The 25,250-nt window shown below is 43.1% G+C and overlaps 1 protein-coding gene across 1 annotated transcript in view; it reads right to left on the bottom strand.

The window, feature by feature from the left end:
- KDM1B (lysine demethylase 1B) overlaps positions 1-13,495 on the bottom strand; it is a 34,877-nt gene extending 21,382 nt beyond the window's left edge. Inside the window, exons 1-8 of the mRNA XM_018559627.1 lie at positions 13,450-13,495; positions 11,808-11,910; positions 10,022-10,146; positions 6,869-6,958; positions 6,528-6,639; positions 5,243-5,356; positions 4,458-4,496; positions 432-608 (exon numbers count right to left, since the gene is read on the bottom strand). Coding sequence (XP_018415129.1) covers positions 432-608; positions 4,458-4,496; positions 5,243-5,356; positions 6,528-6,639; positions 6,869-6,958; positions 10,022-10,146; positions 11,808-11,897 — 747 coding nt within the window. The 5' untranslated portion in view covers positions 11,898-11,910; positions 13,450-13,495. The remainder of the gene's footprint in view (positions 1-431; positions 609-4,457; positions 4,497-5,242; positions 5,357-6,527; positions 6,640-6,868; positions 6,959-10,021; positions 10,147-11,807; positions 11,911-13,449) is intronic.
- Between the last annotated feature and the right edge of the window lie 11,755 nt (positions 13,496-25,250).

Here is a 25,250-nt window from a genome sequence, read left to right as displayed (position 1 = left end):
CAGGGAGGCAGATGAACACATAGCTCGGTGCTTGGGCCTGGGGCAGGGCAGGGTGGCAGCAGGGACGGGACGGGGTGCCTCACCTGCCACTGACCTCACCGCTTGTCCCTGGAGAGTAGTGTATATAGTCTACATGTGGTACTATAAAAGCATCCCCTGTACAGTACAGGTATATGCTGGCAGGAGATAAAATGCATTCCGTGTTCTCTAACTACTATCATAACAGTCATACAGTATAAATCAACCCAAAATACTTGGACAGCAAAATTACATAAAGTCCAAAACAGCTGATGCATATGTCAAGAAAGCCAGAAGTCAAATAACGCACTAGGTTGAAAAATAAAATTTTCAAGTAAAACATCTGTCATTCCACTTCTGTCCCTAAATGCAAATTTCCAGAAGGTCACAAGGTTTAAAATGTGTCTACGTACATTGTGGTATTCTTCTGGAAGTAGGTACTGGCCAGGTGCAACAGACAAAACTCCAGTGTTAACCAGTCCTTTCCTAGTCATGAAGTAGAGAATCCTTTCCATCTCCTGTACACAACGGATGCGAACCAGGCCCCTTACCATTATATGATGAGCACATGTCTGCGCTGTGAGCACCTCCTGTATGGATTAGAATATAAAATGTTTAAGAAATAGAGCAAAGTGTTAAAAAGGCAATTGTGTAACTGTATCTCAACTGTCATCAGGGTCACTTTACAGTCAGGGCAGTAACCTGTTGACACCAGCTGTCTTGAGCTGCACTGGGAGAGAAGTCCCAATGCAAAGATAAGGGAATATGCCTTGTTTATAACTGGCAAAGTTCACACCACTGTGTTATGGTGATGTGCATTGAAAAAAATACTGCATTTTCAGCACAGCGTGGTTGGACACAATCCATTGCATTGCATCACGCTGAGACCAAGTGAACGAAATGAAGTGTCACTATGTGACATATTATGGCATATAAAAAGGACACAGTGTGACGAGCTGTTTCGAAACGAGCTGGCAACGAAACCTACACAGAGAACACCAGCGGCTATGTTCTAATGCTGCTGCTGGTTTGAATGGGCCCTAAAATATGTAAAGCTCAAATCCGAGCACTTTTTTATAATTTCGGATGGCTTAATACAATATATGTTTTACTCTGCCATTAGGAATGAAGTGTCTTTTCTTAAAACATATAGCCTTTTTTTGGCTTTACAGAAGAAGAATATAGCTCCTGCTGTACTTCCTTCCCCTTGCGGACATCACACACTTTACAGTTTATGTGCCACAGGGCCAAGATCAATTTTTTTAGAGCAAATACATTGTGGGATCCTTACAGTATTTTGGAAACTCAAAGTTCAACCAGCCAGCATCCACACCCCTCTATGCACTTCTTCATGCGCAAAGTACAGCCTGCGATTATGTATCCATTTGGGAATTTATCTATACTTTTGTCAACTTTTTACTGCTACACATGATCCCTTTGGGAAAAATTCACTTCCTGTTCCTGTGACAGCAGGACAAGAAATCATAAAAATTGGTTGTCTCTGGGACAGAAAGACACAGGCAATAATAACAGATTGCAGGGGTTTAAAACTTCCCCCAAACAGAATGAGAAAAAGATTTCTGTGAGGGGTAACTTCCTAAACAAAAGGTACAGACTACAAATAAACCCTTCGCAGAAAATATATCCCTTCCTCATTCTTTCCAAAAGTATAAAAGACAAAAAACAAAACAAAAACACAACACTATTCTTACCTCTCTGTATATTATAGAAAATTAATATATAGTATAATATATATTTCTTCTGTAGCCTTGGTTCTGAACTGGTGGGTCGTGACCCAAAAGTGGGTCTCGACCCTGTGTTTAGTGGGTCGCCGCATGCTTTTCACTTTTCTAGGTGAGAGGCTCCTCAACCCCCCCCCCCCCCTAGAGCAGCACTGTCAGTTCTTGCGCCAAGCAGCCATTCAAAATATGCTGCCCAGTGCCGAGTGTCGACTTGAGGTGGGGTGGGTTGGGGGTATGGCCGCGCCCACTAGGGAGCTCCATCCATACGTGCATTGCTTACAGCTCCCTCACATGCCCTGTAGAGGTCCCTGTACTGGAGTAATCTCACATTCTGGCCCCAAACACCTCTACAAGGGTGCATGGAAGCTGTACAAGCAATGCACATATGGATGAAGCGCCATCACAGCAGCCGACACTGGATCCCAAGTTAAGGAACTACTCCAGGTAGGGATACTGGGTGGATCTTAAAAATATATATTTTTTTTTTTGAGTGTATGTGTGTGTGACAATGTCTGTGAGTGTGTGAGATTGTGTCTGTGGTTATGTGTCTGTCAGTGTTTTTGAGGGCCCGTTCACACTAGTACAGTGCGTTAATCGCACAGTCTCATGCAATTAATGCACTGTACGATGTAATCACACCTACTGTGCGTTTTGGTGTGGGAGGTCATTTGAATGTCACCCCAAACACACCTCACACTTACAGTTTAGTCACCTGCACCGTAACGCGCGGTACAGCAATGTCATGCATTCCATTGCAGTGCGACTTGGGTCGTGACTTAATGACCAAGGACAAATGTGGGTCCTGAGGTCACACGGGTTGAGTACCACCAATCTATATTATCATTGATGCCCAGCTAAAAATCAGCAAAAAACTAATAATCTCTCACAAGCAGGGCCTTCCTAACCCTCCTGTATTGAAAATGTATTGTAACTGTAATGTCTCCCTTTATTTTGTAAAGTGCTGCGCAAACTGTTGGCGCTCTATAAATCCTGTACAATAATAATAAATCAAAAAGGTGAAAAGTGTTAGAAATGCATTTTCACGCACCTTACAGTTTATGTGCCAAAGGGCCAAAGTGAGATTTCTCATAGCCAAATACATTGTTGGATCCCTAGAGTATTCTGGAAACTCATAAAGCTCATCCAGTTCCATCACATCAGGTCTTACACATAATGCTTTCCCACATTCATTGGGCTGGTAAAATGGCTGAAAATAGGGATTCATTTGTGTAGCTGTAAAAATAAAGAAATACGTGAACATCTTCTTCCCTGTCATTAGGGAGACATTAGGTGACTGCAATGATCAAATATTAAGCACTCACCGGCTGAGTTAGAAGTAACTTCTCTGTCTTGTTCCAGTTTTCCTTCTATATGAAGACGATTTGTGGTGGTGCATGATGGACTCATGCCCACACAGTCAGGGTAATAGGCAGCCAACAATGTGGATGCTGGACTATCTTTCAATAGCGGTGGAAGAATGAGCATTGAATACCACTGGTGAGTTGATACTTCGGATACTCTCTGACAATGCATAAAAACAAGACAATTTACATCCAGCATATGTGAGCACAACAGAGAAGGAAAAATGGCTTAAATAAGCATACCATGACAGAAAATGAAGGCTACAATAGCTTCAGCCTTCTTATGAAAATGCTAGTTGCTTGGCTATCAATGATACTTTGGCTTTGGGTCAATAGGGTGAGATAAGTATACAGCAACAGAAATAATACCATTATGTCAGCTAGCATCCCTGGCCACTCTGTTTACATTCAGCTGCAGGCCGGGGGGATCTCCCAGACGGCAGCTGAATGGGGTCAGGGATGCAAAATTGGTTGCTAGTACCCTCGTAGCATAGATGACAGCTTCCATTACATACTTCGCCCACTCTGAGCACTGGCGTTTGTCTGAACGGAAAGTTGGTCTTAATTACCGCCGGTGTTCTAATCTGTAAACTGGCGGTTATCCTTTTTGCATCTGTCACAGCCATAGCAACAAATTCTTACAGTAGCACAATTAAGAACTACCTGAATCTTTTGCAAGTGTCGCTAAAGCTGCCAAAACTGGCAACAGGGTTAAAACAGGCAGTATCTGGAGCAGTCGTCCATGGCAGTGAAACAGCTTCTCTTTTCAGTTTGTTCAGTTCAGCTTTGAAAATGAAGATAGAAGCTAACTGGCTGCCATGGGCAACTGCCACAGATTTTGTCTGCTCCACTTTCTTTGAATTCCCCCCAGTATGTTTTAGTGGTATTCAGACATATATGCAAGGAAATGTACAAGTTACATTTGTACAAAACACATGCGTATCAAAAGGGAATATATCATATTTAATATATTTTTTAAAATCGAACGGTTTTATTTCTTTTTAATAAGTATACATGTAATACTTCAGATGATTATTTACTATTTACCAATGAAGCCAACAATTGGTGCTACAAGCAAGTCTAGGTTGCAATTGAAGCCTCAGGACATACCCTTTCCTCCACTGCTAGAAAGCAGGAAAGTAGTGCTGGGCTTTTTAGTTAGCCTGTTTTGCAAACACAGTGTCTTGTGTGAATAATAGATATTAAACAAATAATGAAAACATCAGTTTCTACATTTGTACCTAGCATCTTATATGCATTATAAATTAATATGTGCTGTATGTAACAACTGAGAACATGGTCAGTGTTTATTTGTAAGATGTACAGTTTAACTTACCAGGTCTTCTGGCATGGTGCACTGATCTGGCCCCTCAGCCTGCCAAAAATGCATACATATATTTTAGAATTGAAATAGTAATAAACTCTCAACATTTTTCATCAATAATGTATCCAACAAATACACATTGCCCGGCAAAGTATTTCTTTATATTTTTGCCCAAACACTTATAGTCATCATGTTTCTTAACAGCTGCTTCCAAGTCTCTCAGCTTTCCTGAATTTCCTGTTCAAGATCACAAGAGAGAGCACAGTTTCCAGCAGCTGTACATCTACTAGCTTGTAGAAGGGTGGAGGGAGGAGAGGGGGTAGCTTGATTCCCTGGGTCTATGTGTTTGTGGAGACACACGCAGCTTACAAACACACACAAGGGTGGCTCCATAAAACTCTGCTTGAGCAAGGAGCCACGCTGAAACAGGATGTCAGGACCAGTGCTCAGGGAACCAGCAAATACTACAGGAAACTAAAACTTGTTAACATAAAGAAGCATTTGGAATAGCTTAAAACTCTTTTGACATTAATATCACTTTAACAGCAGAAGAAGATAACATGTTAAAAGTAGGCTATAGCCAAGTAGGCCTACATCAATATCATACTCCCAAACTCCTTCTGACAGAACATTGTTGATTTTCAGAGCCACAACTAGGTGGGGCTTGGCTCCAGTGGGTGTGGCTTTGTCTAAATAAGGAATAATTATGTTCAACTAATTGAGATTGGTCTTAAAATGTCCAATTTCTAAATGTAATGCCAAGAAATATGCAACAAGAATCCATAAACAACCATTACCTTCATTGAGTTTAGTTTCATGCCACATTTGTATGTTTTCGCCATTTGTATTGTTAAATGAATCTCTTTTGTCAACTGACGCCACTTTCCACATTCAGGTTTTGTACACTGTACCTAAAAATACAGAATTAACAATCAGCAAATAATTGTAACAGAAATGGAATAAACATCACTTTTAATATTCAAAGAATAACTAGCGTTTTCACAGTTCAGAAACTGAACAGCTCCCTATGACCAGAGCAGGATATTTTCCAAACAGTAATAGATCCCATGAATATGGTTAAATCCAGGCTGTTATAAGGTACCGTATCTGCCGGCGTATAAGACGGGTTTTGAAACACCCGACAAAAATCGGGGGTCGTCTTATACGCCGGGTACATACAGAAGGATATGGTATACTGTATGTAGCTTCGGCTACATACATACTGAGCTTTGACTCAGCGGAAGACAGAGGACACAGCGGGGATCGTGGACAAGGTAAGAGACTGTAATCCCGATTGTGGCTCGGGGTTACCGCTTATGGTACTGAAAATTAACCCCGAGCCACACTCAGGAATACCACCATGGATGTTAGTGCGTGCATTTAAACTTATAGTCTTATACGGCGAGTATAGCCCAAAACCTATATTTTAACACAAAAAGTAGGGGGGTCGTCTTATACGCCGAGTCGTCTTATACGCCAGCAAATAGGAAACCTTTCCTTAGAGGAAGGCATTACGGACTTATCGTCTTACAAATACAAATTCCCTGACTATTCTACAGGCATTTTTACACTAGGCTTTCTGTATGTAAGAGGCCTGCAGTAGGCATTCCAAAGAACACAAGCAAGCAAATTCTAAAATCACTAGATTACAGATAAAAGACAGAGAAGGTGACAGGTACGCTTCTATATGGAATCAGTGGAGGGCAGGTAGGAGTGTACGTCCTAAGGCTTGTGCTATAAAACATGCCCCCCTCTCTCTCCACTGCATACACCAACATATATAAAACTTCCAAGGATGTTTTGAATCTTTCTAGCTGTGAAGCACCTCTTAGAGCCAGAATTTTTATATTAGGATTTGTGAGTATGGTAAACATCAAGTTATATGGTCCAGCATCACTATGAAGTGTGTTCCAGGATCACCAGATTACAGACAAAAAGGAGTGGGGTAAATTAGTGCAATACAGTAATGTCAAGATACAAATCTGAGCTAGTCACCAGTTCTCTATGGCTCCCTGAATCCATATCAAGGTTTAATCTATAACTTTAAATGGAGTATGTCTTTTAAACAAGTAACAGTCTTACCCAGTAAGGAAGTTGCTGGTCAGCCATAAAAGCTTTGGGACTTGGTTCACTTTTACCATTACTTGTCCATATTCGTTTCCAAGAAGCATATATGTCATAACCATCCTTGTGACTAAAAACAGGAAGACAAAGCAGAACAATTACTAAATAAAACAATCAAAAAGCAAGCTGGAAACCAACATGCACTAGAGCACATGTGTCAAACTCTCAGGGGTACAGGTACTCCTAGAATGAGATCCTAATATGTTGGACTTGATGGACTAATGTCTTTATTCAACCTCAAATACTATGTACTATGTAACTATGTCGAAAATAAGCAGAATATGCAGATTAGCACATACCTCCTATAGTAATGGTCAAAGCATTCATTGCAGAAATGCTCCCCACAGGAAAGATGATACCATCTTGATGTATAACCATTCTTAGCACATCTGAAATTAAAGGGGATTATAAGGTTTGTTTGTTTTTTTCTTTTCAAACTAATTAAGCATCGAACATACATGGTCTGCTTTGTGTGCAGTATCTTCTGCATGCATTTACAGTCATCAGCATCAATTATTCTAACACTAGCCAGCCGAGTGCGCGGAGTGAGTGGAGGGCAAGCAGACCCTGCCTATTCATCCTACACAACAGCTCTGTGCTAGTAGTGTGATGAGTGGCATTGGCTAATGTTTAAAGCTCGCCATGCACCTATAGATTATCTGCAGATTTTCTGTGGTCAGATGGAAAAAGTGCAACAGATTCCTCCATCTACGCTAAACTGTGTGGATGCAATCTTCAGTATCTTGCTAGTCGGCCCCGCTGGCTCTCCAAATACCTGAACAATCTGATTGGATGCAGGCATTGTTCAGGTGTTTTGAGAGCCAGCGGGGCGGACTAGCAAGATACTGAAGCTTGGCCCAGTGGGAGATTCCTCCATGCACACAGTTTAGTGTAGATGGAGGAATCTGTTGCACGTTTTCCATCTGACCATAGAAAATCTGCAGATAATCTATACGTGTATATACAAAAACAGGGATTAGACTGCTTTCAGAGGGGAGATAGTCTAAGGGTTAACTAAAGATCGGGACAGACCAAATTAGAAAATCGTACAAAAACTTTATTAGTACATATCAAAGCACCACCAAACACCTAACAGCACCATTAAAAATCACAAAAAAATGACTGAGTGTAAATCCATTTGGTTCTGGATAGTAAATATAGACCCTATTTTTTCAGCACCTTTATATCAAGACCTTTTGGGTAACAGCTTTTAGGTTGCAATGATACATACTCCAGGTGGATAAGAATTAATCCCAGGCTTGTTATATATCGCATACCTTTGTGGACTAATGTATCTTGCAGCTCACCACCTTGCTTGACTTAGATTTGCCTGTATTCAGTATGGAGTGTTACATAGTAGCTCTTTTGATAGACTGTATTCCCACTAAGGGGAGGTTTTGATAGTTTGTAGACAGCAAATTGTCAGAGCGTTTCCAGACTATCGATTGGCTCCTTCCCTGTGTCAAATCCTCGACACAACATGTGTTGTTTCGAGGAGGATTCGCTCAGTCCTGATTTTTGATCGTGTGTGTATCACGTTTCAGGTACTGGTGTGTTTTGGTTGAGTGAGTATAATCGTATTGGTTAGATTTTTTCCCCCCTTGACGTTTCCAAAGTAAAGGGAGAGGTTTTTCTTCTGAAAAAAGTGCATAGAATTAAGTAATTTCAACGTTCCTACTCGCGTATCCTGTTTGTTCTTTTTGGAGATATACTCTTGATTTTTCCGAAGGTTACGTAACCTATTCCTCCTCCTTGTAGTAGAGTCCATAGAATGCCTCGGCCGAGGGTGTGTATGGAGGAAGGTCAGCAATATCTCTCAGAACTTCAGACACAGTTAGCACACTCTTAGTGATTGGAGATGTGCGCAGAGAATCCACAGGTAATTTGGGGGCCAAAACAAAGAGTGCTGTAGGTCTAGACATTAGAACAGGATGTCCGACATTCTCTGGGTCATCCAAACATTTCAGTGTGCAGCGTCTACGCGTTTCGCCCCTCCCCCGGGGCTTCGTCAGGACGTGCAGGCTCCCAGGTGTAGGATAGATTTAACTGCAATCCTCACCTGTGGACCATCATTTAATCAGACCCATTTTTTTTATTTGGTCCGACTTCTCTTGAAGTTTGAAAGAATGTCAGTAATGCATAAAATAGTTGTGGGTATTAAAAATAGAACAGTAACATATCAGATAAGTCATTTGATTGGTTTATTTTTGTGAGGTTTCTAAAGTCTTGTGATTCTTTAGAGGGGTTAACAGGAATACATTTAAATTAAATTAGTTATTCACACCAAATGGTAACAGGGTGTTTAATCGGTAAACCCACATTTTTTCCTTTTGGAGCAGGATGGTGTCAAAATCGCCCCTTCGTGGGGGTAGATTAAGCGCATATATCGCCTTTACTTTCAGACCATCGGGTGAGCTATTGTGGAACTCTGTAAAATGAGTGGCTAAGGGGCTATCTTTTTCTTTCTTCTTAATGTCATTTAGATGTTCTCCAATTCTAATCCGTAGTTGCCGTTTTGTTTTTCCTATATAGTACTTATGGCACGGACATTCTATTTGATAGATTACTTTGTTGGTATTGCAGTTAATGAAATTATTTATCTTGTAGAACTTTGTTCCTTCTGTTTTTTTAAATATTTAATTTTTTTCAACTGGGGGACATATCCGGCATCTGCCACAGGGGAACATTCCCCTTGGTTTTGTAGAATCCTGAGATGCATGTTTAGGTCTATATTCTGAACTGACCAGGGCATCTTTCAGGTTTGGGGATCTCCGTGCCGTTAACAAGGGTCTGGGTCCCACTATTTTAGATACATTTGGGCAGAGTGTCAGGATATGTCAGTGCTTGGTCATGATGGATGCCAATTTTTCTTATCCCGAGCCATATTTGGTAATCATCCTTGTGCAGTTGTTTGCTTGCTCTAGGCGTTCGTTTTCTTCCTGGGGTTTATCTTTAAAGAGTTCCGTTCTTGTTTTTTGATTTACATTTCTTTTGCTTCTTTTTAAGGTTCTATGTGGGTATCCACGTTCCCTGAACCTATTGTACAGGGTTTTAGATTCCTTAGTATAATCAGTTTGTCTACTTCAGTTTCTTTTTATCCTGAGAAATTGGCCGGTTGGAATTCCTTGTTTTAGAGGTGGAGGGTGGTGGCTGGTGGCGTGAAGTAAGGTATTGGCCGCTGTTGGTTTCCGAAAAGGAAACCCACGCATGCAGAGGGAGAACGTGCTAACTCCTCGCAGAGAGTGTCCTGACTGGGATTTGAACCGGAGACCCCCTGTGAGATATTATGCTATAAAAGCATAATCGCTGCACAAGCTATTCAAAGAATGATAGAAAGTCAGCCTGGTGATAAGGTGGCTGTACTCTCATGTTCACTATCTGCTGGCTGCAAGTGGTAAATACTCATTTACATTATATCACAAATACCTAAATAAAAACAAAAGCCTGCCTACCTTTCAGCAGCACTAGCAAAACACACTGGACATGTTGCTGTGCATCCCGCCTTTTCACACTTTCTGTATTTCTTCTCTGAGAAATCATCATCATCATCAAATGCTTCACTTGCCTTCTTCTTCACCTGAACACAGGAGAACAGCATGTACATGTTATAAATATCTTCACATGTCTGTGGACAATATGGAGATTACTCCTATCATTTACTACTGAATCACTTTATTAAAAATTGAATTGTAAGTGGGTTCCGCATTACAAAGCAAAATACCCACAAACCAAATTCACTCATCACCAACAATGGGGATCCTGTCACAATGATGTTCAAATTTAGGTTATCCATGAATGTAAATACTAAGACATTACAAGCAGTATGACCAAGACACATGCAAGTTATCAGTATGGAAACCCTGGGCCTAGAGAAACAAGAGTGTGTGAAAGATGGGCTCTGTGACAATAGCCCACTTTTTAAAAGCAGGCCCCCTCCCTACGTACTGAAAAATTCCTCACCAGTACAGCCGGCAATAAAAAAAAATTAAATCCAAAATCATACCATGCATAACATGTATAATTTCAGCAATCTCCAAGTGTGTCCCAGGAACCCTGAATCTTGGGGTGCTCCAATCAGCAAGCTTTAAGATTTCCCACTAGCACTAAAGGCTGGAATGCCCCCTTTCCCAACTTCTTACCAACCACCAAGGATGCTCATTAAGAAGACGGCCAATAAGAAGGTGTGGGGGGGAGAGGGATAGTTTTCCGATCTACAGGGAAGTGTTGAAGCTTTCAGATTACAGTGGCCTAGCATTTGGGGGTGCCAGGACACATATTCCGGAAGGTATGCACAGGTACCTCTAGGTTCTCTTCTTGCTGCTCTCTCTTGTGAAGCGTTAAGGAAAACGTACAATAAGAGAAATACATAGGCTGCCATTGCTGAGCCCTTTCTGAAAATGCCACATACCTGTATGTATCTGACTTCAATACCTTTAGTAGTATAAGTAACAAACACAGAACAAGCATGCAGAAGCCAAGTCACAACTCCCAATCTGATTCTTAGTCTCAGTGCTGTAAAAAGAAAAGAAATAGCCCCGGGTTCCATTCTTTCTAAGTATCCCAGCAAAAATTAAACTTCTGTTGCAGGGTATTCCTATATTTTTTATTTCAAGCTCCCAGACTTCTGGGAAAAGCAGGGACCCAATGACACAAAACGGAAGTAAGATTTCTGATGGTGTTCAGCACACATACCGTGTTTCCCTGAAAATAAGACAGTGTCTTATATTTTTTTTGGCTCAAAAAAACACACTAGGTCTTATTTTTCAATGTACAACAATCCACACTTATTCATGTAGAAAAGTCTACATGTATTCATGTACAAAAATATGGTGATCAGGGCAATTTGCTAACCAATCGCTGGCCAGAATGAGTGAAGCGCACTTTCACTATGGATTCCTTACAGGTGGAGTGCATTTGGTATCACTACGCTCGTAACAGGAGCCGGCGCTATAGAGGAGGCATCGGCTTATGCGGCTCTGCTCCCTCCGCTGCCGCCTCGCTTCCTCTAGCGCTGGCTTCGTTGGCACCGATGATACTCTCCTGCCTCTCCCGCGGCTCTTCAAGTTCCCCCTTATGCCACCACCAGCCCTGGGAATGGTCATAACTAGGTCTTATTTTCGGGGTAGGTCTCATATTTTAGCAATTCCCCAAAATAGTACATGGTCTTATTTTCGGGGTAGGTCTTATTTTTGGGGAAAGCGGGTAGAATTTACAGAGCAGCATTACAAGACTGGATACCTGCCGGACTGAAGACCGCACAGGAAGGCTGTCAGATGAAGTGTCAATCGGTATTGCCTTTTTCTTCGTTCTCCCTTTACTTCCAGACATACTTATAAGTTACCTGCATTTCAAAAAAAACAAAAGTTTGCATTATTACAGTACAAATTATGAAAAGACAGATCAATAAAGAGCATGCTTTCTAATGTTTTGTATATAGGAGGGATAGCCAATGGGAAACTTTGTGCAGCCAGAACCAAGCCCAAGTCTTTGCATTGACAACGAGCGCCCATCCAGACCACCACAAGAATAGGCACCACTGTGCTTTTCCACTATGCAGTGTGACTGCCTTCTTCAAGAAATATTGGGAAATATACTCTTCCCAATACTTTGAGCTGGCGTGGGACATTGCAGCTGTCACACTGCAGGGCCACAGTAAAGCCCCCTTGTAAGCTAAAAACCACTCCTACAGATTGTGTGACTGCTCTGAGTCTGCTGATATCATATTTAAGATGGTGGAACAAAGGAGCAGTCTCAGGGCTTTTGGATGTCAGCACAAGGGAGACTTTTACAGATTAATAACAGGTAACCAATACACATATAACCTTATGGGAAGATTTTTGATTAAATGAATGGTCTGGTGACAGAGTCACCAAATGCAATCAGTAGTTGATGGTCAAATAAAAGCTTAGCCACACCCTGGGGACTAGTTCTCCTCAGACTTCCAATGACCTACCATTATGCTTTCCTGCATACACAGAAACATACTTAAAACTGAAAAACATGCACAGTCTAAATACAAGTGGCATATGTATTCTTGTATCTTGATTAACGTTGTGTATTTCATCCAGATCCAATGTGAAATGTTACCTCTCTACCGAAGCTTCCTGTAATAAAGACCAGTCACTTCTGCTCTCTATCCTTGTGCAGGGTGACTGGTCTTGTGTCCGCCCCTATCTGTTGTTATCTGCAGTCAGTCTGTAGTGGGCTTGCCTGCTGGCCCCTCCCACAGCTCTGCTCTCTGCATAGGATACATACAGCACAGTGATGATGTCACTGATACTTTTACAAGTAATATCCGGAATTGCTAAGGCATTTGGTGCACACAAAGTGAATTTATATCCTTTGTGGCTATATGGGAATATATTTAGATGAATGTTTTTGTGCCTGGAGTTCAGCTTAAAGATTGCATCATGGGCACCAGAGGGATCATCATGTCACCACTGGGAAGGTATACTACTGCCATTTGTGCTAAGCAGGGCACTGTCAAGGATCCAGCACAATGGAAGATAGCAGTCTCACATAATGCATCACCTAAATAAAATAAGCACAAATATCAATTGAATTTCATAGTTTAAATAGAAGAAGCACAATGAGGCTATTGGTTAGCATTTGTATAGAGTGGCAATAGAAAAGCACATTATTCCTGTCCTACCCAGGTCACCCAGGAAGTTCCCCAGCTGTCTTTGTAACATGCAGGGTAATGCTGTGATGCAGAATGTAAACATGGGACTCTTAGTATCAGTGTTCAAGCAAAAGCCATGTCCTACACAAGGTGGAACTTCCTCTTATGTCATTTCTAACCCTACCCCAGCCTGCTCCTCATGCATGCCCCCCACCTGATAGCTCTGTCAGGAGGAGATACAGAAATGACACATACTACCTGCTCCTTCTCCTTCTTGTTATCTATGTTCCGGGGTCTTCTGCACACAAGAATCCTGTCGGAACAGAATAGTGACAGCGCATGCGCAACACCTAACCCCCGACCTTCCTTTTTCTGTATAGTTCCCGTGCGCGTCCCCGTCCTCCACACTGTATTTAAGCACGTGACCAGCTTGGCGAAGCCTGAATGGGCTGTCACTGAGCAGCAGAGCGGCCATATTTGTTGAGAGAAGCGCCAGTCTTTACACTCAGAGTCCTTGTACTGTTAACTCGTTGTTTCCTAGACTACTCTGGAGCGCAGTGAGTTTTTCTTCTACTACATGACATTTCTTACTGTACATACATTGTTTGCTGAACTGTATTCAACTGGAATGCATGCTTTACTTTGGGGTGCGCGTCAGTGCAGAATATAGTGAAGAAGGGCGGACTATCTGTCAGAAACATGATGGTACACCTTCGTGCACGTGAGGTAGGCGGGTGCGCGCGCATCAACTTGCTTACACTGGGGTGACACTCATAACAGTACAGTCAATGGAGGAGCAGCGCTGTCACCCTAAAACAGGTGACTATAACACACCTCCCCCTTCACTGGATTTATTTTATTGCTCAATAGTTGTTATACCTAGGCACAACTGATGCACACGTTTACATTCGTGGGTGGTGGGGGCTTTGAACTATTGTTTTGTATACTGATTTCTACTTAAGTGAAAGTAAACAGTTTCGATTTTTTTTAAATTTTGTGTTAAACCTCCTTCCTGTCCAGGCCATTTTTCAGTATTCAGCCCTGGGGTACTTAACCTAACAAAACACTTGCTACTTAAGAAGTCCTCATGACCAGCGACAGTTAAAGTACAATGAAACCTGCTAGCAAGCAGTAGATATATACATAAACATTAAAAAAAAGTTACCAAAAAGGCTATTACCTACCTGTGTCTCCGCCGCTCACTCCCGTCTGAAGATTCTTGGGCAGCAGTGAAGGATTATGGGGCGGGCACATGCGCAGTAGAGATCTTCGGCCGGGAGAAGAGGAGAGACACAGTGTAAGTCAATGCACACAGCCGGGCAGCGTGCAAGCGCACAGACACCGTGGTACACAGTAGTCAGCAGTCAGCGCTGGATCAGAGACTGGCACCAGCGCTGGAGGGACTCCTGAAAACTAATGGAAAGAAGCCTTTAATGTCACTTTAATCTTTTTGCCCTTCTCCAGCGCTGTCGGAACGATGTTTGGTCCTCAGCGCTGTCCCCCACCTCCACCATCCCTGCCACGGACACTTCTGGGTTCTGTACGGTCATTATGATAATACATACATACATACATACAGGAGTTACATCCTCCATGTTAGCCAGCCGAATTGTGACACCCTAGAGATGTGCCATACAGTGTTCACAAAAAGAAAGAAAAGTTGGGAGAGAGCAGAATAATATTTTTTTTTTATCTAAATAGACTTTGCATGTCTCTTCTGCCAAGAATCCCGACCTACCAGCAATTTTATTTTTTACCTTTACTTACGCTTTAACTTTTTTTTTTCACTTAACTTTATTGCTATCACATAGATTTCCAGCAGAATTTTCCAGCTGACTTACAGTATGTTAAAGGAGCTGGGTGGAAGATTGTTGGCTGAGCAGTGACTGCAGCCATAGACTTCTATCCATGTCCTGTAGTGTGGGATGAGAGAATTGAGTGACTTTGTTATGTCTGCCCATGGGCTGATGAGAGAAAATCTATACTTGCACGGCTTGCCTTAAAGGAGAACTATGAGGTGAGTGATTTCCACTCACCTCATAGTTCTAGCCGACCTGTGACAATGAGACTGTCACAGGTCGGCTCAGTAGATCGGGAGGTGAGCGAACACATACCGGCGTTCGCTCACCTCTCGATCCTGTCACGGCTGGATTCCCCCCTCCCCGCTCTGATCCACCAGCGCTGACTGGCGGAACGGACGGGGGAGGGGGCGGGTACAGCTGGCTCTGCCTCTAAATAGGCAGAGCCAGCTGTCAGTCATGTGGATGGGCGGAACCTGGCACAATTGTCGGGATCCGCTTCAGCTGCGGCGTCTCAGTATACCATGAGCAGCAGCTCGCTGTATACTGAGCCTTGGGTGACGGGAGGACGCTAGTTTGTGTCCTCCTGTTACCCTAAGGACAACTATGGGGAAAAGCCTTAACCCCATAGTTCTCCTTTAAGAAGGGTACACAGGAGAGAGAATTGCAGAGGAATTGACAAAAATTTGCTGTGTTGGTGAACCTATTTCATCAGTAGAAGTCGATCATTAGATCAACTTTTGCCGAAGGAACATGTAGGATAATCTTCCGGCTGCACGCACCATTCGGGTATTCTGACAGTGGCCAGTGCTGCTGTCAGAATACATTGGAAACAACAGGGAATCTGTTATATTTTCTTAGTACAGCCCGCAGGTTCAAGAAGGAAAATATAATTGTGTATATCCGACTTAAAGCTTGCAATACACTGTTCAATTTTGTCCAGTTCTTGATGAAACAGCCACAATCTGCTCAGTGGGTGGGTGGTTCCAGCCAGACATTGTTCAGTTGAAAAAAACTAAGGGAGCCAGGCTGAAAATTGTCAGCCAAACAGAACTGGCATCCAATGAGATGCAGGCACTGTGCACGTATTTTGACAGCCCACGGGGCCAACTGTCAGAGTACAATAGCTGCAGCAGGAGATTCCTCCAACACTGTTAGGCGTGGACTGGGCAATCTGTTAGAATTTCCACCATTCAGCACTAAAGCAGAACAAAAAAAAAATCTACAAATTGTATACCCGGCTTTAGTTGTGAAAGGAGCGGGGGTGGATTTGCAAAGTTTGTTCACAGTAAAACGTTTCCTTTAAATAAGAACACTAAAAGGATAGAGCAATGCTCACCTGAACAACGATCCCGGCTGGCTCCTAGACCAGTCCCTGCAGCTTGTTTCCTCCTCTGCTCCAGCAATGGAATGTCCCTCAGCATGCTCACGTCCTATACACTTCATGGGATGTGATGACTCGCAGGACCTTTGACTGCTGCATGTACCAGTCTAACAGCCAGCCGGGATTGCAGTTCTGTTGAGTATATCATTGTTATTTTAGCTAACAAGACAAAACAAGCACTTAACCCTTGCAGTGCTGGGGTAGCCCCACTGCAAGGGTTAAGATTTTATTTGCCTGGAGTTAAGGGAACCTGTCAGAATAGGAGTATAGGATCTGCTGTTGCTGACACTTTCCCCTCAGGCCCCGTTCACATTGAGCGGTTTGCAAATTTGTGCGTTTGTCGCGTGATTTGCATTTTGCGCGATATCGCGCAAATGCTTGCATTGAGCAAGCTTGAATCGCGGCTAAATCCGCTCCAAAAAGGGTCCTGCTGTAGCGACACACGACCCGCGACAGCGGGACCCTTTGCCCCATTGAGAAGCATTGGAGAGCGATATCGCACGGTAAATTGCAGCGATATCGCAGGAATTACCGCGCGATAAAATCGCTCAAATGTGAACGGGGCCTCAGTGTATCTAACCAGTTTACTGAATTGTACACATTTATGGGCTCAGCATGCAGGCTGAACGAGGAAAACCTTCCGGTGTATGGTCGGTTTTAGTTACAAAGTTGATCTCTCACCTTGAAAGCCAAGAGTACGGAGTAATTCAAATTGCAAACACAGGAAAGAAGCGGGGTTAGCTAGAAGTGTAGAAGGAGAACGACTTACTAGTCCACCTCTGTGGGAGGGACAAGGGAGGGAGCAATAACCATTCCAGTTGTATCATGACAATACCGCACATTCCTGTCTTCCACTTTAATCAGTCACAGGTCATACCAGGTAAGTAGGGGGACTTCTGTTATTTTGTATGTATTTGGGAAGAACACATTTACAGGTCTATTCACTAAAGAGTGAAACGTTTGGAGAAGACAGGAGAAGTGAACAATCTAGGCCAAAATAGCCGATTTGGAAACATTCTCCAATTCAGCTCACGTTCCAGTTCAGCTGTTTTGTCCTAGATTGTTCACTTCTCCAAACTCTTCACCCTTTTGTGAATAGCCCTTTGTGTTAATGTTTGCAGTCAGTGGTTTAGTGGAATATGTTTGCGTAATTTCTCTCCCCCTCTGGTTATAATGGTGTGGAGGCATGGACTTCTTTTTTTCCTGCATATTTTTATGAGCAATTGGTTTAATGTTTAGACACTGTTATTATGTTTAATAGGACTGGAACTCATATTGTATGCCTGCACACTCCCTTTTTGTAGGGCGTTTTCCATTGGGATACAGCCAAGTAGCCTTTGGAATCGCGCGCCGGTCGCGCGACTTTTTTTACCGCGAACCGCGTGACAGACGCGCATATTACAATACGCCTAGGTGTGAATGGGGGCTTATGCTATTTCTCTACCCCTGCTAGGTGCCTTTTGTCAGGAGGTACATGGGCAGGCGCACAGCGGGGAGGAGAGAAGCTAGGGATGCAGTGAATTTTTGGCTGAATGTTGGTCAGATGCATCCCTGGCATCTAGTATAGGTGGTTCCTTTTTTTTCTGTTTATCTTTAGTTATACAGTGGGGTTTATTCAATTGATATTGTTGAGCGAGGACCATATACATGTGTATATCATCTACGGATGTTGTGTTTGATTTATATTGGATGGTTTGGGATTTGTTATTAGATCTGTGGGGGGGAGAGGAAAAGAAAATATAATATTAGAGAGGAGGGAGAGGAAGAGAGAACACAGTGGAGAGGCAGCACATGGTATTTTTATATACACATGGGTTTTGGGGTGCTATACACCGTATAAAGAATTGCTAAACTTTTTGTGGCATATAGTGGTGAGTTGTTTTTTTTTAGTATCACTTGGATAGATAGTGCACTACATTTTTCAAATAAATAGTTTTTTGTGTTATATATATATATATAACTTTTTTCTTATTAGTATATTTTTTTTTTCTAGTTGAATGTAATATCCGGTAAATACTACATTATAGCCACTAGACGGGAACATAGGAAAGGAGTATTTATGTATCACTTGGCTAGTGGTGGCTACTTTACACTACACACAGGAACCATGGGGAACAAAAGTAGCCACCCTCCAGAAGGAAGGACAGTGCCAGCACCAATTCAGAGATGATTTGAGGATCTACAGGAGTGATACACAAAAAGGGTTAAATTTTTGTTAATATTTAGGGTACTTGAATCCATACTTGAATTGTTATTAAATAGCTTTTTTTTTTAAGGAAAAAATATATACATCTACATTTTAGTGCGCACAAACACAATATAATACTGAATTTCTATGGAAAATATAAAAGATGGGGTCACTTTGAGAAAATAGATACCAAACATGTCAAGCCTTAAAATTACGCAAACAGCTTTGCAGTGTTGAAAAGCTACAGTACTCAATATGTCTGTGAAGGTTCTCATTCATCCAGGTCATGGTTTATCTGTAAAAAATAAGTCAAGGCAACTGGACTTGCTGTATTTTTCTTGAAGACATTTCACTGGTCATCCAACCAGCTTTCTGAATTGAGAAAGCTGGTTGGATGACCAGTTAAACGTCTTCACGAAAAATACATCAAATCCAGTTGCCTTGACTTATTTTTTTACAGATATACAGTACTCAGGGTGATAGCATTGGGATGCGACAGGTTCTCTTTATGGAGACATCAGGGGTCTATTAGAACCCTGATATCTCCCCTGCCCTCCAATGCAGATGATCAAGCACAGAGCTTTCTGCTTCACACACAGAGCAGATCAGGGAATGGACATACCGCAGTCTGCTCCCGCTCTCTATCCTGAATGCATGTACCATGGTCCCGGGAGCCTCAGAGGAGCGGGAAAGCCATGTGAAAACACAAAGGGGGGGGAGCACATTCACAGGCAAGTACAAGTAATCGGGCAGCTCTACAGTCACCCACATCACATGTACATTGGCAAGCTCTGCCTGCTTGCCAATGTACATGTACATTGGCAAGCAATCGCCATATTAGTGAGAAGAAAAGTGGAGGTAAATAAGAGCCCGTCCACGTTGGAGTTAATTGTGCCGCAGAGAAAATTCTGAGACATTTTGGCAATTCTACAACAGATTGTTATACACCTTACCGACATTTATATGTATCTGCCACAAGCTGCTCCATTTATTGAACGGACGGGAGACAGATTTCTAATGAGTGTCTATGACACTCTTAATGAATTCCAGGCGTACTCTTTGTACAAACCTGCATGATCACTGACAAAGAAAACAAAATAGGGCAAAGTGTACATTGTGTTGTAACACTACAGTGCAATTAATTCTTCCTATGGCAATGATTATCTAGGAAGACTTTCGTTTTATATGTCACACAACAGTAGCTGAAGATTATCATCATTTTTTCCCCATCATAATATTTTTTGAAGTCAAAAGAGATACAACAATAACAGTAAGGCCAAATTGCTGTACAGTGTGTAGATTGATATGGCAGGAGAGGGTAGAAGAAGAAACTACAGCTCCAGATGTTACATTCACAAAAAATAATATGAAGATAAGCAAATAAAATGTAATAATCAGCATATTTTTGACATAAGAGAAAGCCAAATTTAATTAGTTGGTGAATACTCAAAGAGCATACATGTCTATACAATTGTTATGGTGACGTTAGGGAGGCCAGGTATCAAGAAACAAAAACCAAAGTTGAAGAATGGTGGGGGAGTATGTAGGAGGAGAGAGAGAGAGAGAGAGAGAGAGTAGGAAAAAAAAATAGGGGGTAAGGGAGGAAGGGCATAGGGATTATTATTATTATACAGGATTCATATAGCGCCAACAGTTTGCGCAGCGCTTTACAATATAAGGAAGGCATTACAATCACAATACAAATCAAGACAAGACGGTAAGGAGGGATAAAATAAATCCGTGGAGGAAGCTACAGGAGTAAATTAATAGGAGGGAAAAAGTCTTGTTATGGGGGTAGAACAGCGGACATGACATCAGTACATGGTTTTGAAGTGAATCCAGCAGGACCATGTGAATGTATGAATGGATGTCTTATCATGCGCAATGTGAATCAGTTCTTCCATATCAAGAATTTTATAAATTCTCGCAAACCATTCACTGATAGGGGGAGGAGAAGAGGATTTCCAATATACACTGGAGTGGCCAGATTATTATGACCACCTGACGTTTGTAGGCAAATTAGCTATAATTTTGCGATGAAGTTGCTAGAGGGCCAGACCATTATAAATAGGGAAGCAGGTTGTTTACCACGACAGTAGAAGTGATTTGTTTCTGAAGATATGGGTAAACAACGCGATTCAACAGCCTTTGAACGTGGGATGCTTGCTGGCGCTCAAGCCATGGAGCGAGTATCAGCAAAACAGCAGAATTCGTTAAATGTTCAAGAGCAGCTGTTGTTAAAGTGTTTAAAGACTAGACTGTCAGCCGAAAATCTGGGTCTGAACGTGCAAATTGTGGCCGTCAGCGACTAGACAATGTTAGGGCAGAACGGAGAGTGGCAAGACTGGTACAAGGCAACAGAAGGGCAACAGTGCAGTGTCAGATTCCTCGCATCACCTTTCAACATCTCGTGGAGTCATCTCATGGCCCAACAAAGTCCTCTCGTTGCCCAACGAAGTACTGATGGGGTGGTCATAATAGTCTGGCCACTCAGTGTAGTGGTATAAAGTTGTTTGGCAGCGTTCAACATATGAAATTTCAACGGTTTCTTATATCGTCGGGGTGACTCAGTAGTATGGCGTAGTAGGCATTCAGCTGGAGTAAAATCCAGTTGGTCTCAGGAAACACTGGAGATGGTATCTTTGACTGATCTAAAAAAAGGTCTGAATTTTCAGGCAAGACCACCATATACTGTATGTAGGAAAGATCCATCCTCTCCTCCACATCTCCAGCAAAGCAGGCTGCAAGTGGGAAAAAGTTTATGTACCGTCAGGGGAACCCTATACCATCTAGATCTAATTTTGAAATTGTTTTCCTGGGTGTAGACATTAAATCAAGCTCTTAGATGTTTTCAAATGTATGTTCTCCCATTCTTGGTCGGAGAAAGTGATCCCGGGGTCTCTCTCCCATTTGAGTTTCAGTGGGTCAGGTGGTTGAGAGTCGGGAGAGATGATAAGTCTATAAAAAGTGTGGAGATGGAATGTATAAGGCAGGGTTACCTCCGCCCTGTCTCCGCCTCCACCGCCGCCTCCTCTCTTTCTGCAGCCATGACGGCTTACAATGCCGCTTTGGTGCCCACCTCCATCCCGCCTCCCCAGTCCTTCCAGCCAGCGATGCCGGCTTTTTTGCATGCCACTGAATGTTCATAGTGGCAGAGATTGCTGGCAGTTTTTTGGGCAGTTTTTTTCCCCCATCCAGCGGGCTGCGTTCTGTGCCTCTTCTTAATAAACTGTGTGCTGCTATTTCAAAGTTTAGCGTAAAAAAAAAAAAAGCAAAGTACTGATAACACAGGAGATCCACCCACAGAGGGATGGTACCACTATAGCCCAAAAAAAAAAAAGGTACTATAGCCCAATACAAAGGGAGGGAGCCGCCTATACAGGGAGGTACCAGAGCTGGTCCAGGTAGGAAGGTAGGGGAGAGTACAGATGTGAGGAATTTTTAGGCGCAATCCTGACCCCTGCACTGTGTACGTAGCGTACTTTTGATGGTGGGAGGGCTCTTGACATCTGCTGTATTGGGAGTGGGGTGCTCTGGATGTCTGCTTATAATTATTATGAGTATAATTTAATTCCATGCCAGTTGAAAAGTAGGGTTGCAGACTGCTGGTATCGTCCACAGGAGAACTTTATTGAGGACACCATGGTGTTCGGTCTGAGCAGTCTCCAATAATTTTCTTGTGGATGTTACCAGTGATGTGTGACCCTCTTTTTCAAATTTACATCACCTGCTACAGAAGTGTGAGTGGGCTCCATGCTGGTCTGCACCTGCCCTTTACAGCACTGCAATGGTTACATACCATGGCAGGTGGAGCAGTAAACTTCGGATATACTGACCAATTCCATATCACTTTATCAATTCCATATCACCAGTAGCAACTGAATGCAGAGGCAACTATTTATGATAATAAAGAGTAGATGCATAGGCCTATACAACCGGCCCTTTGAGCGTAACCATACTGCTGATGCGGCCCCCGATGAATTTGAGTTTGCCACCCCTGGTCTAAGGGGTGTCTTAGAAGTGCAGAGAGACTGCAATGGAGTCGGAGCTCTGACGTATAGCAATTTATCTTGTGTGTTATTAAGAAAATGCCTGAGTTTAAAATATGACCAGAGAGGAAAGTCCATGTCATTTGCTTTACATTCAGCTAATAGAGTCTGTCTGTCCTTAAAGGAACCCAATCGAAAGAAGTGGTTGGCAGTCACCCCACCTCGTGCAGCCATTTACACAGAATAGTGAGGGACTCCCCAGGAGGAAAAGCAGGGTTATCCCATATAGGAGTGAGTGGACCTGGGCTCGTTGTCAGGTGTAAAGAGGTACGGGCTAGGTTGCAGATCTGTAGGGTAGCACTAATGAGAGGGTGGCTAAAAAATGAAGGTGGAAGTGAATTGTGTTCTCCTGTGACCCTTAGGAGAACTATGGGGAAAAGCCCTGACCCCATAGTTCTCCTTTAACTGAACATACCAGTTATACTGCTGTTCAGTTTTTACTAGAGTACAGATATGCTGATTCATTGTAGCTCAGCTCTTCTGCATCGTTTTAAAAAGTGATAGCTTGTTGTTAACCAGTAAATAAATGTGCAAGGATATGGGAAATGGGGACAGAAGTACACATGCTATACAATATTAGCTCATTATTGTGACCATGCAAATAACATATCATGCATGTGGGACTGAATAACACATACTGTACATTTGCTGAAAAATTCTGGCAATCTTGAAATATGTTTTTTTGCAAAAATCTGCAGACCAGAAATCCCACTGAGAGGGCAAGACGTTTTTTAGTAACCAAGAGGATCAAACATTAAAAATTGGGGTAGTGGGGCTAGCCCTGCACTCCAAGGGTTAGCTGCTTATTTTTGTCTACGGTAAAGAAAGAAAAAAAGTTATGCTCACCCGATCCTCCGAGCCAGTTGGCTCTTAGACCAGTCCCTGGAACCTCTCATCTCCTCCACTGCAGCAGTCTAAGGATCCTTGAGTCTTCACATCCAATACACTGTGTATAGGACCTGAGGACACTAGGGGACATACCATAGCTGCAGCGGAGTAGGAGAGAGGCCGGAGGGAGCACTGTGACAGCTTACCAGCTTGGAGGTTTGGGTGAATATAATACTTTTCCCAGTCATCTTCCAGGACAGCCAATGAGATAAGGCTCTGCCTGCCTGCAACAGGAAACACATCAACCACATTAAATAAAAAGACCCCTCCTTCTATCCCAATTCAGTTTTTTTTGTGTTTCCTCCGGCTACACAGGGTCATTGTATTGTTTGTTATTTTTAGGGCTCATTTTCCATGTGCCTCAGGGCAGAGCCTAACCCTGATATGCGTTGGGACCTACTCCAGGACTTACCTGCTGCAACGCATACAGGGATCCCTTATCGGACCCCCATCCGAGAATAGGCCAAGGTTCCGCTCCATCATTCAGGGAGGGCAACCATCCTACTGTGCGTGTGTGGCTCCAGACGGGGACCCCCCCCCCCCAGGTGTGCAGTAGTGGCAAAAGATCCTGAGCGGCGACTGGTGTACCCCGGTGTTTTGGGGGGTATGGCCGCCTTCTGACTACAGTATGGAGGTACCAGGGAAGGTGATGGCACTTACCAGGAGGGCGCTGTTCCCAGGAATCTGGACGCCAGGCGGGCCGCATGGTGGCTTGCACGGGAGGGTAGCGGCGTGTCTTGGCTGCCTCAGGTGTGCTGAGCTGGAGCGATGCGGTAGTGCATCTGGCTGGAACCGCCGTTGCCGCCTTCTGCACAGAGCCGGGCGCGTCATAGAGCGGGGCGTCTGTTTGGTGACGCGCTTCCGGTGCGCCACTTCCTGGTTCCGGAACACCAGCCGCGCGCCGTGCAGCGCATTAAGGCCGCAGGTGATGGTGAGAGCGTGTATGTGAGGACTCATCAGGAAGCGGGGCGGCATGCCAAGATGGACGCTTCATTTATGAGGCTGCATAGGCAGATAACATTGCTACTTGATACTGCGAGCTTTAAAGACCCGATAGACAACGTAATGCCTCCACCAAGCAAGAAGGCATTGATTTAATTAAACACATAAAAGAAAACCTCTCCATTCTGGACCTCAGGCTGTCCAAGAGACCAGAACCTACAAACTGGTTGGGAGACCTTAAACCCTCTCAGCTTGGCAGCTTCCTTTAAAATGAGATGCCCAAGTCTTGCTTCCAAAGATACAGCGAAATCCTAAGATTTGACCCAACCTTTCTTTCTATACTAGTAGCAGCAAGACTTTCAGGAGGATTTGGGCAGAAAACCTTGTGGAATAATGGGTAATTTTATTGATTTCGAGGGAGCATATTCTATTTTACCCCTCCCACACACCAAACTATATAATACAGCTAAAATAGTGGGTCCTGTATTTTATGCGGGACATCACATTATGTGGACAGCCACCAACCAAAAAAGGTTAAGGGTTTTATTTGACTGTTCTTGGTTCCAAAACTTTCTGGAAAATTCAGGCCTATTCAGGATTTACCCATCCAGGTTTCCTAGCCACCTCCTTACTCCGTTGCTCTACTAGAGCTGAGCTTCTGGGTAAGGGGGGCATGTAAACCTTCACCATCCAGCACCTAAGCTTACTCAGAGTTAGACCCCTGCAGTAAGGGTGGCAGCAGAGGATCATGGATGGGTGAGTATACCTTGCTGGAGAGGTGGCCAGGTGACAGTGTCTTTTTACATTTA

Source organism: Nanorana parkeri, unplaced genomic scaffold, assembly GCF_000935625.1.
Source record: "Nanorana parkeri isolate BGI_ZX_2015 unplaced genomic scaffold, ASM93562v1 scaffold408, whole genome shotgun sequence".
NCBI classification, from domain to species: Eukaryota; Metazoa; Chordata; class Amphibia; order Anura; family Dicroglossidae; genus Nanorana; species Nanorana parkeri.
The sequence above is the reverse complement of the archived record's forward strand: the minus strand, read 5'-3'. Positions and strand labels throughout refer to the sequence as shown.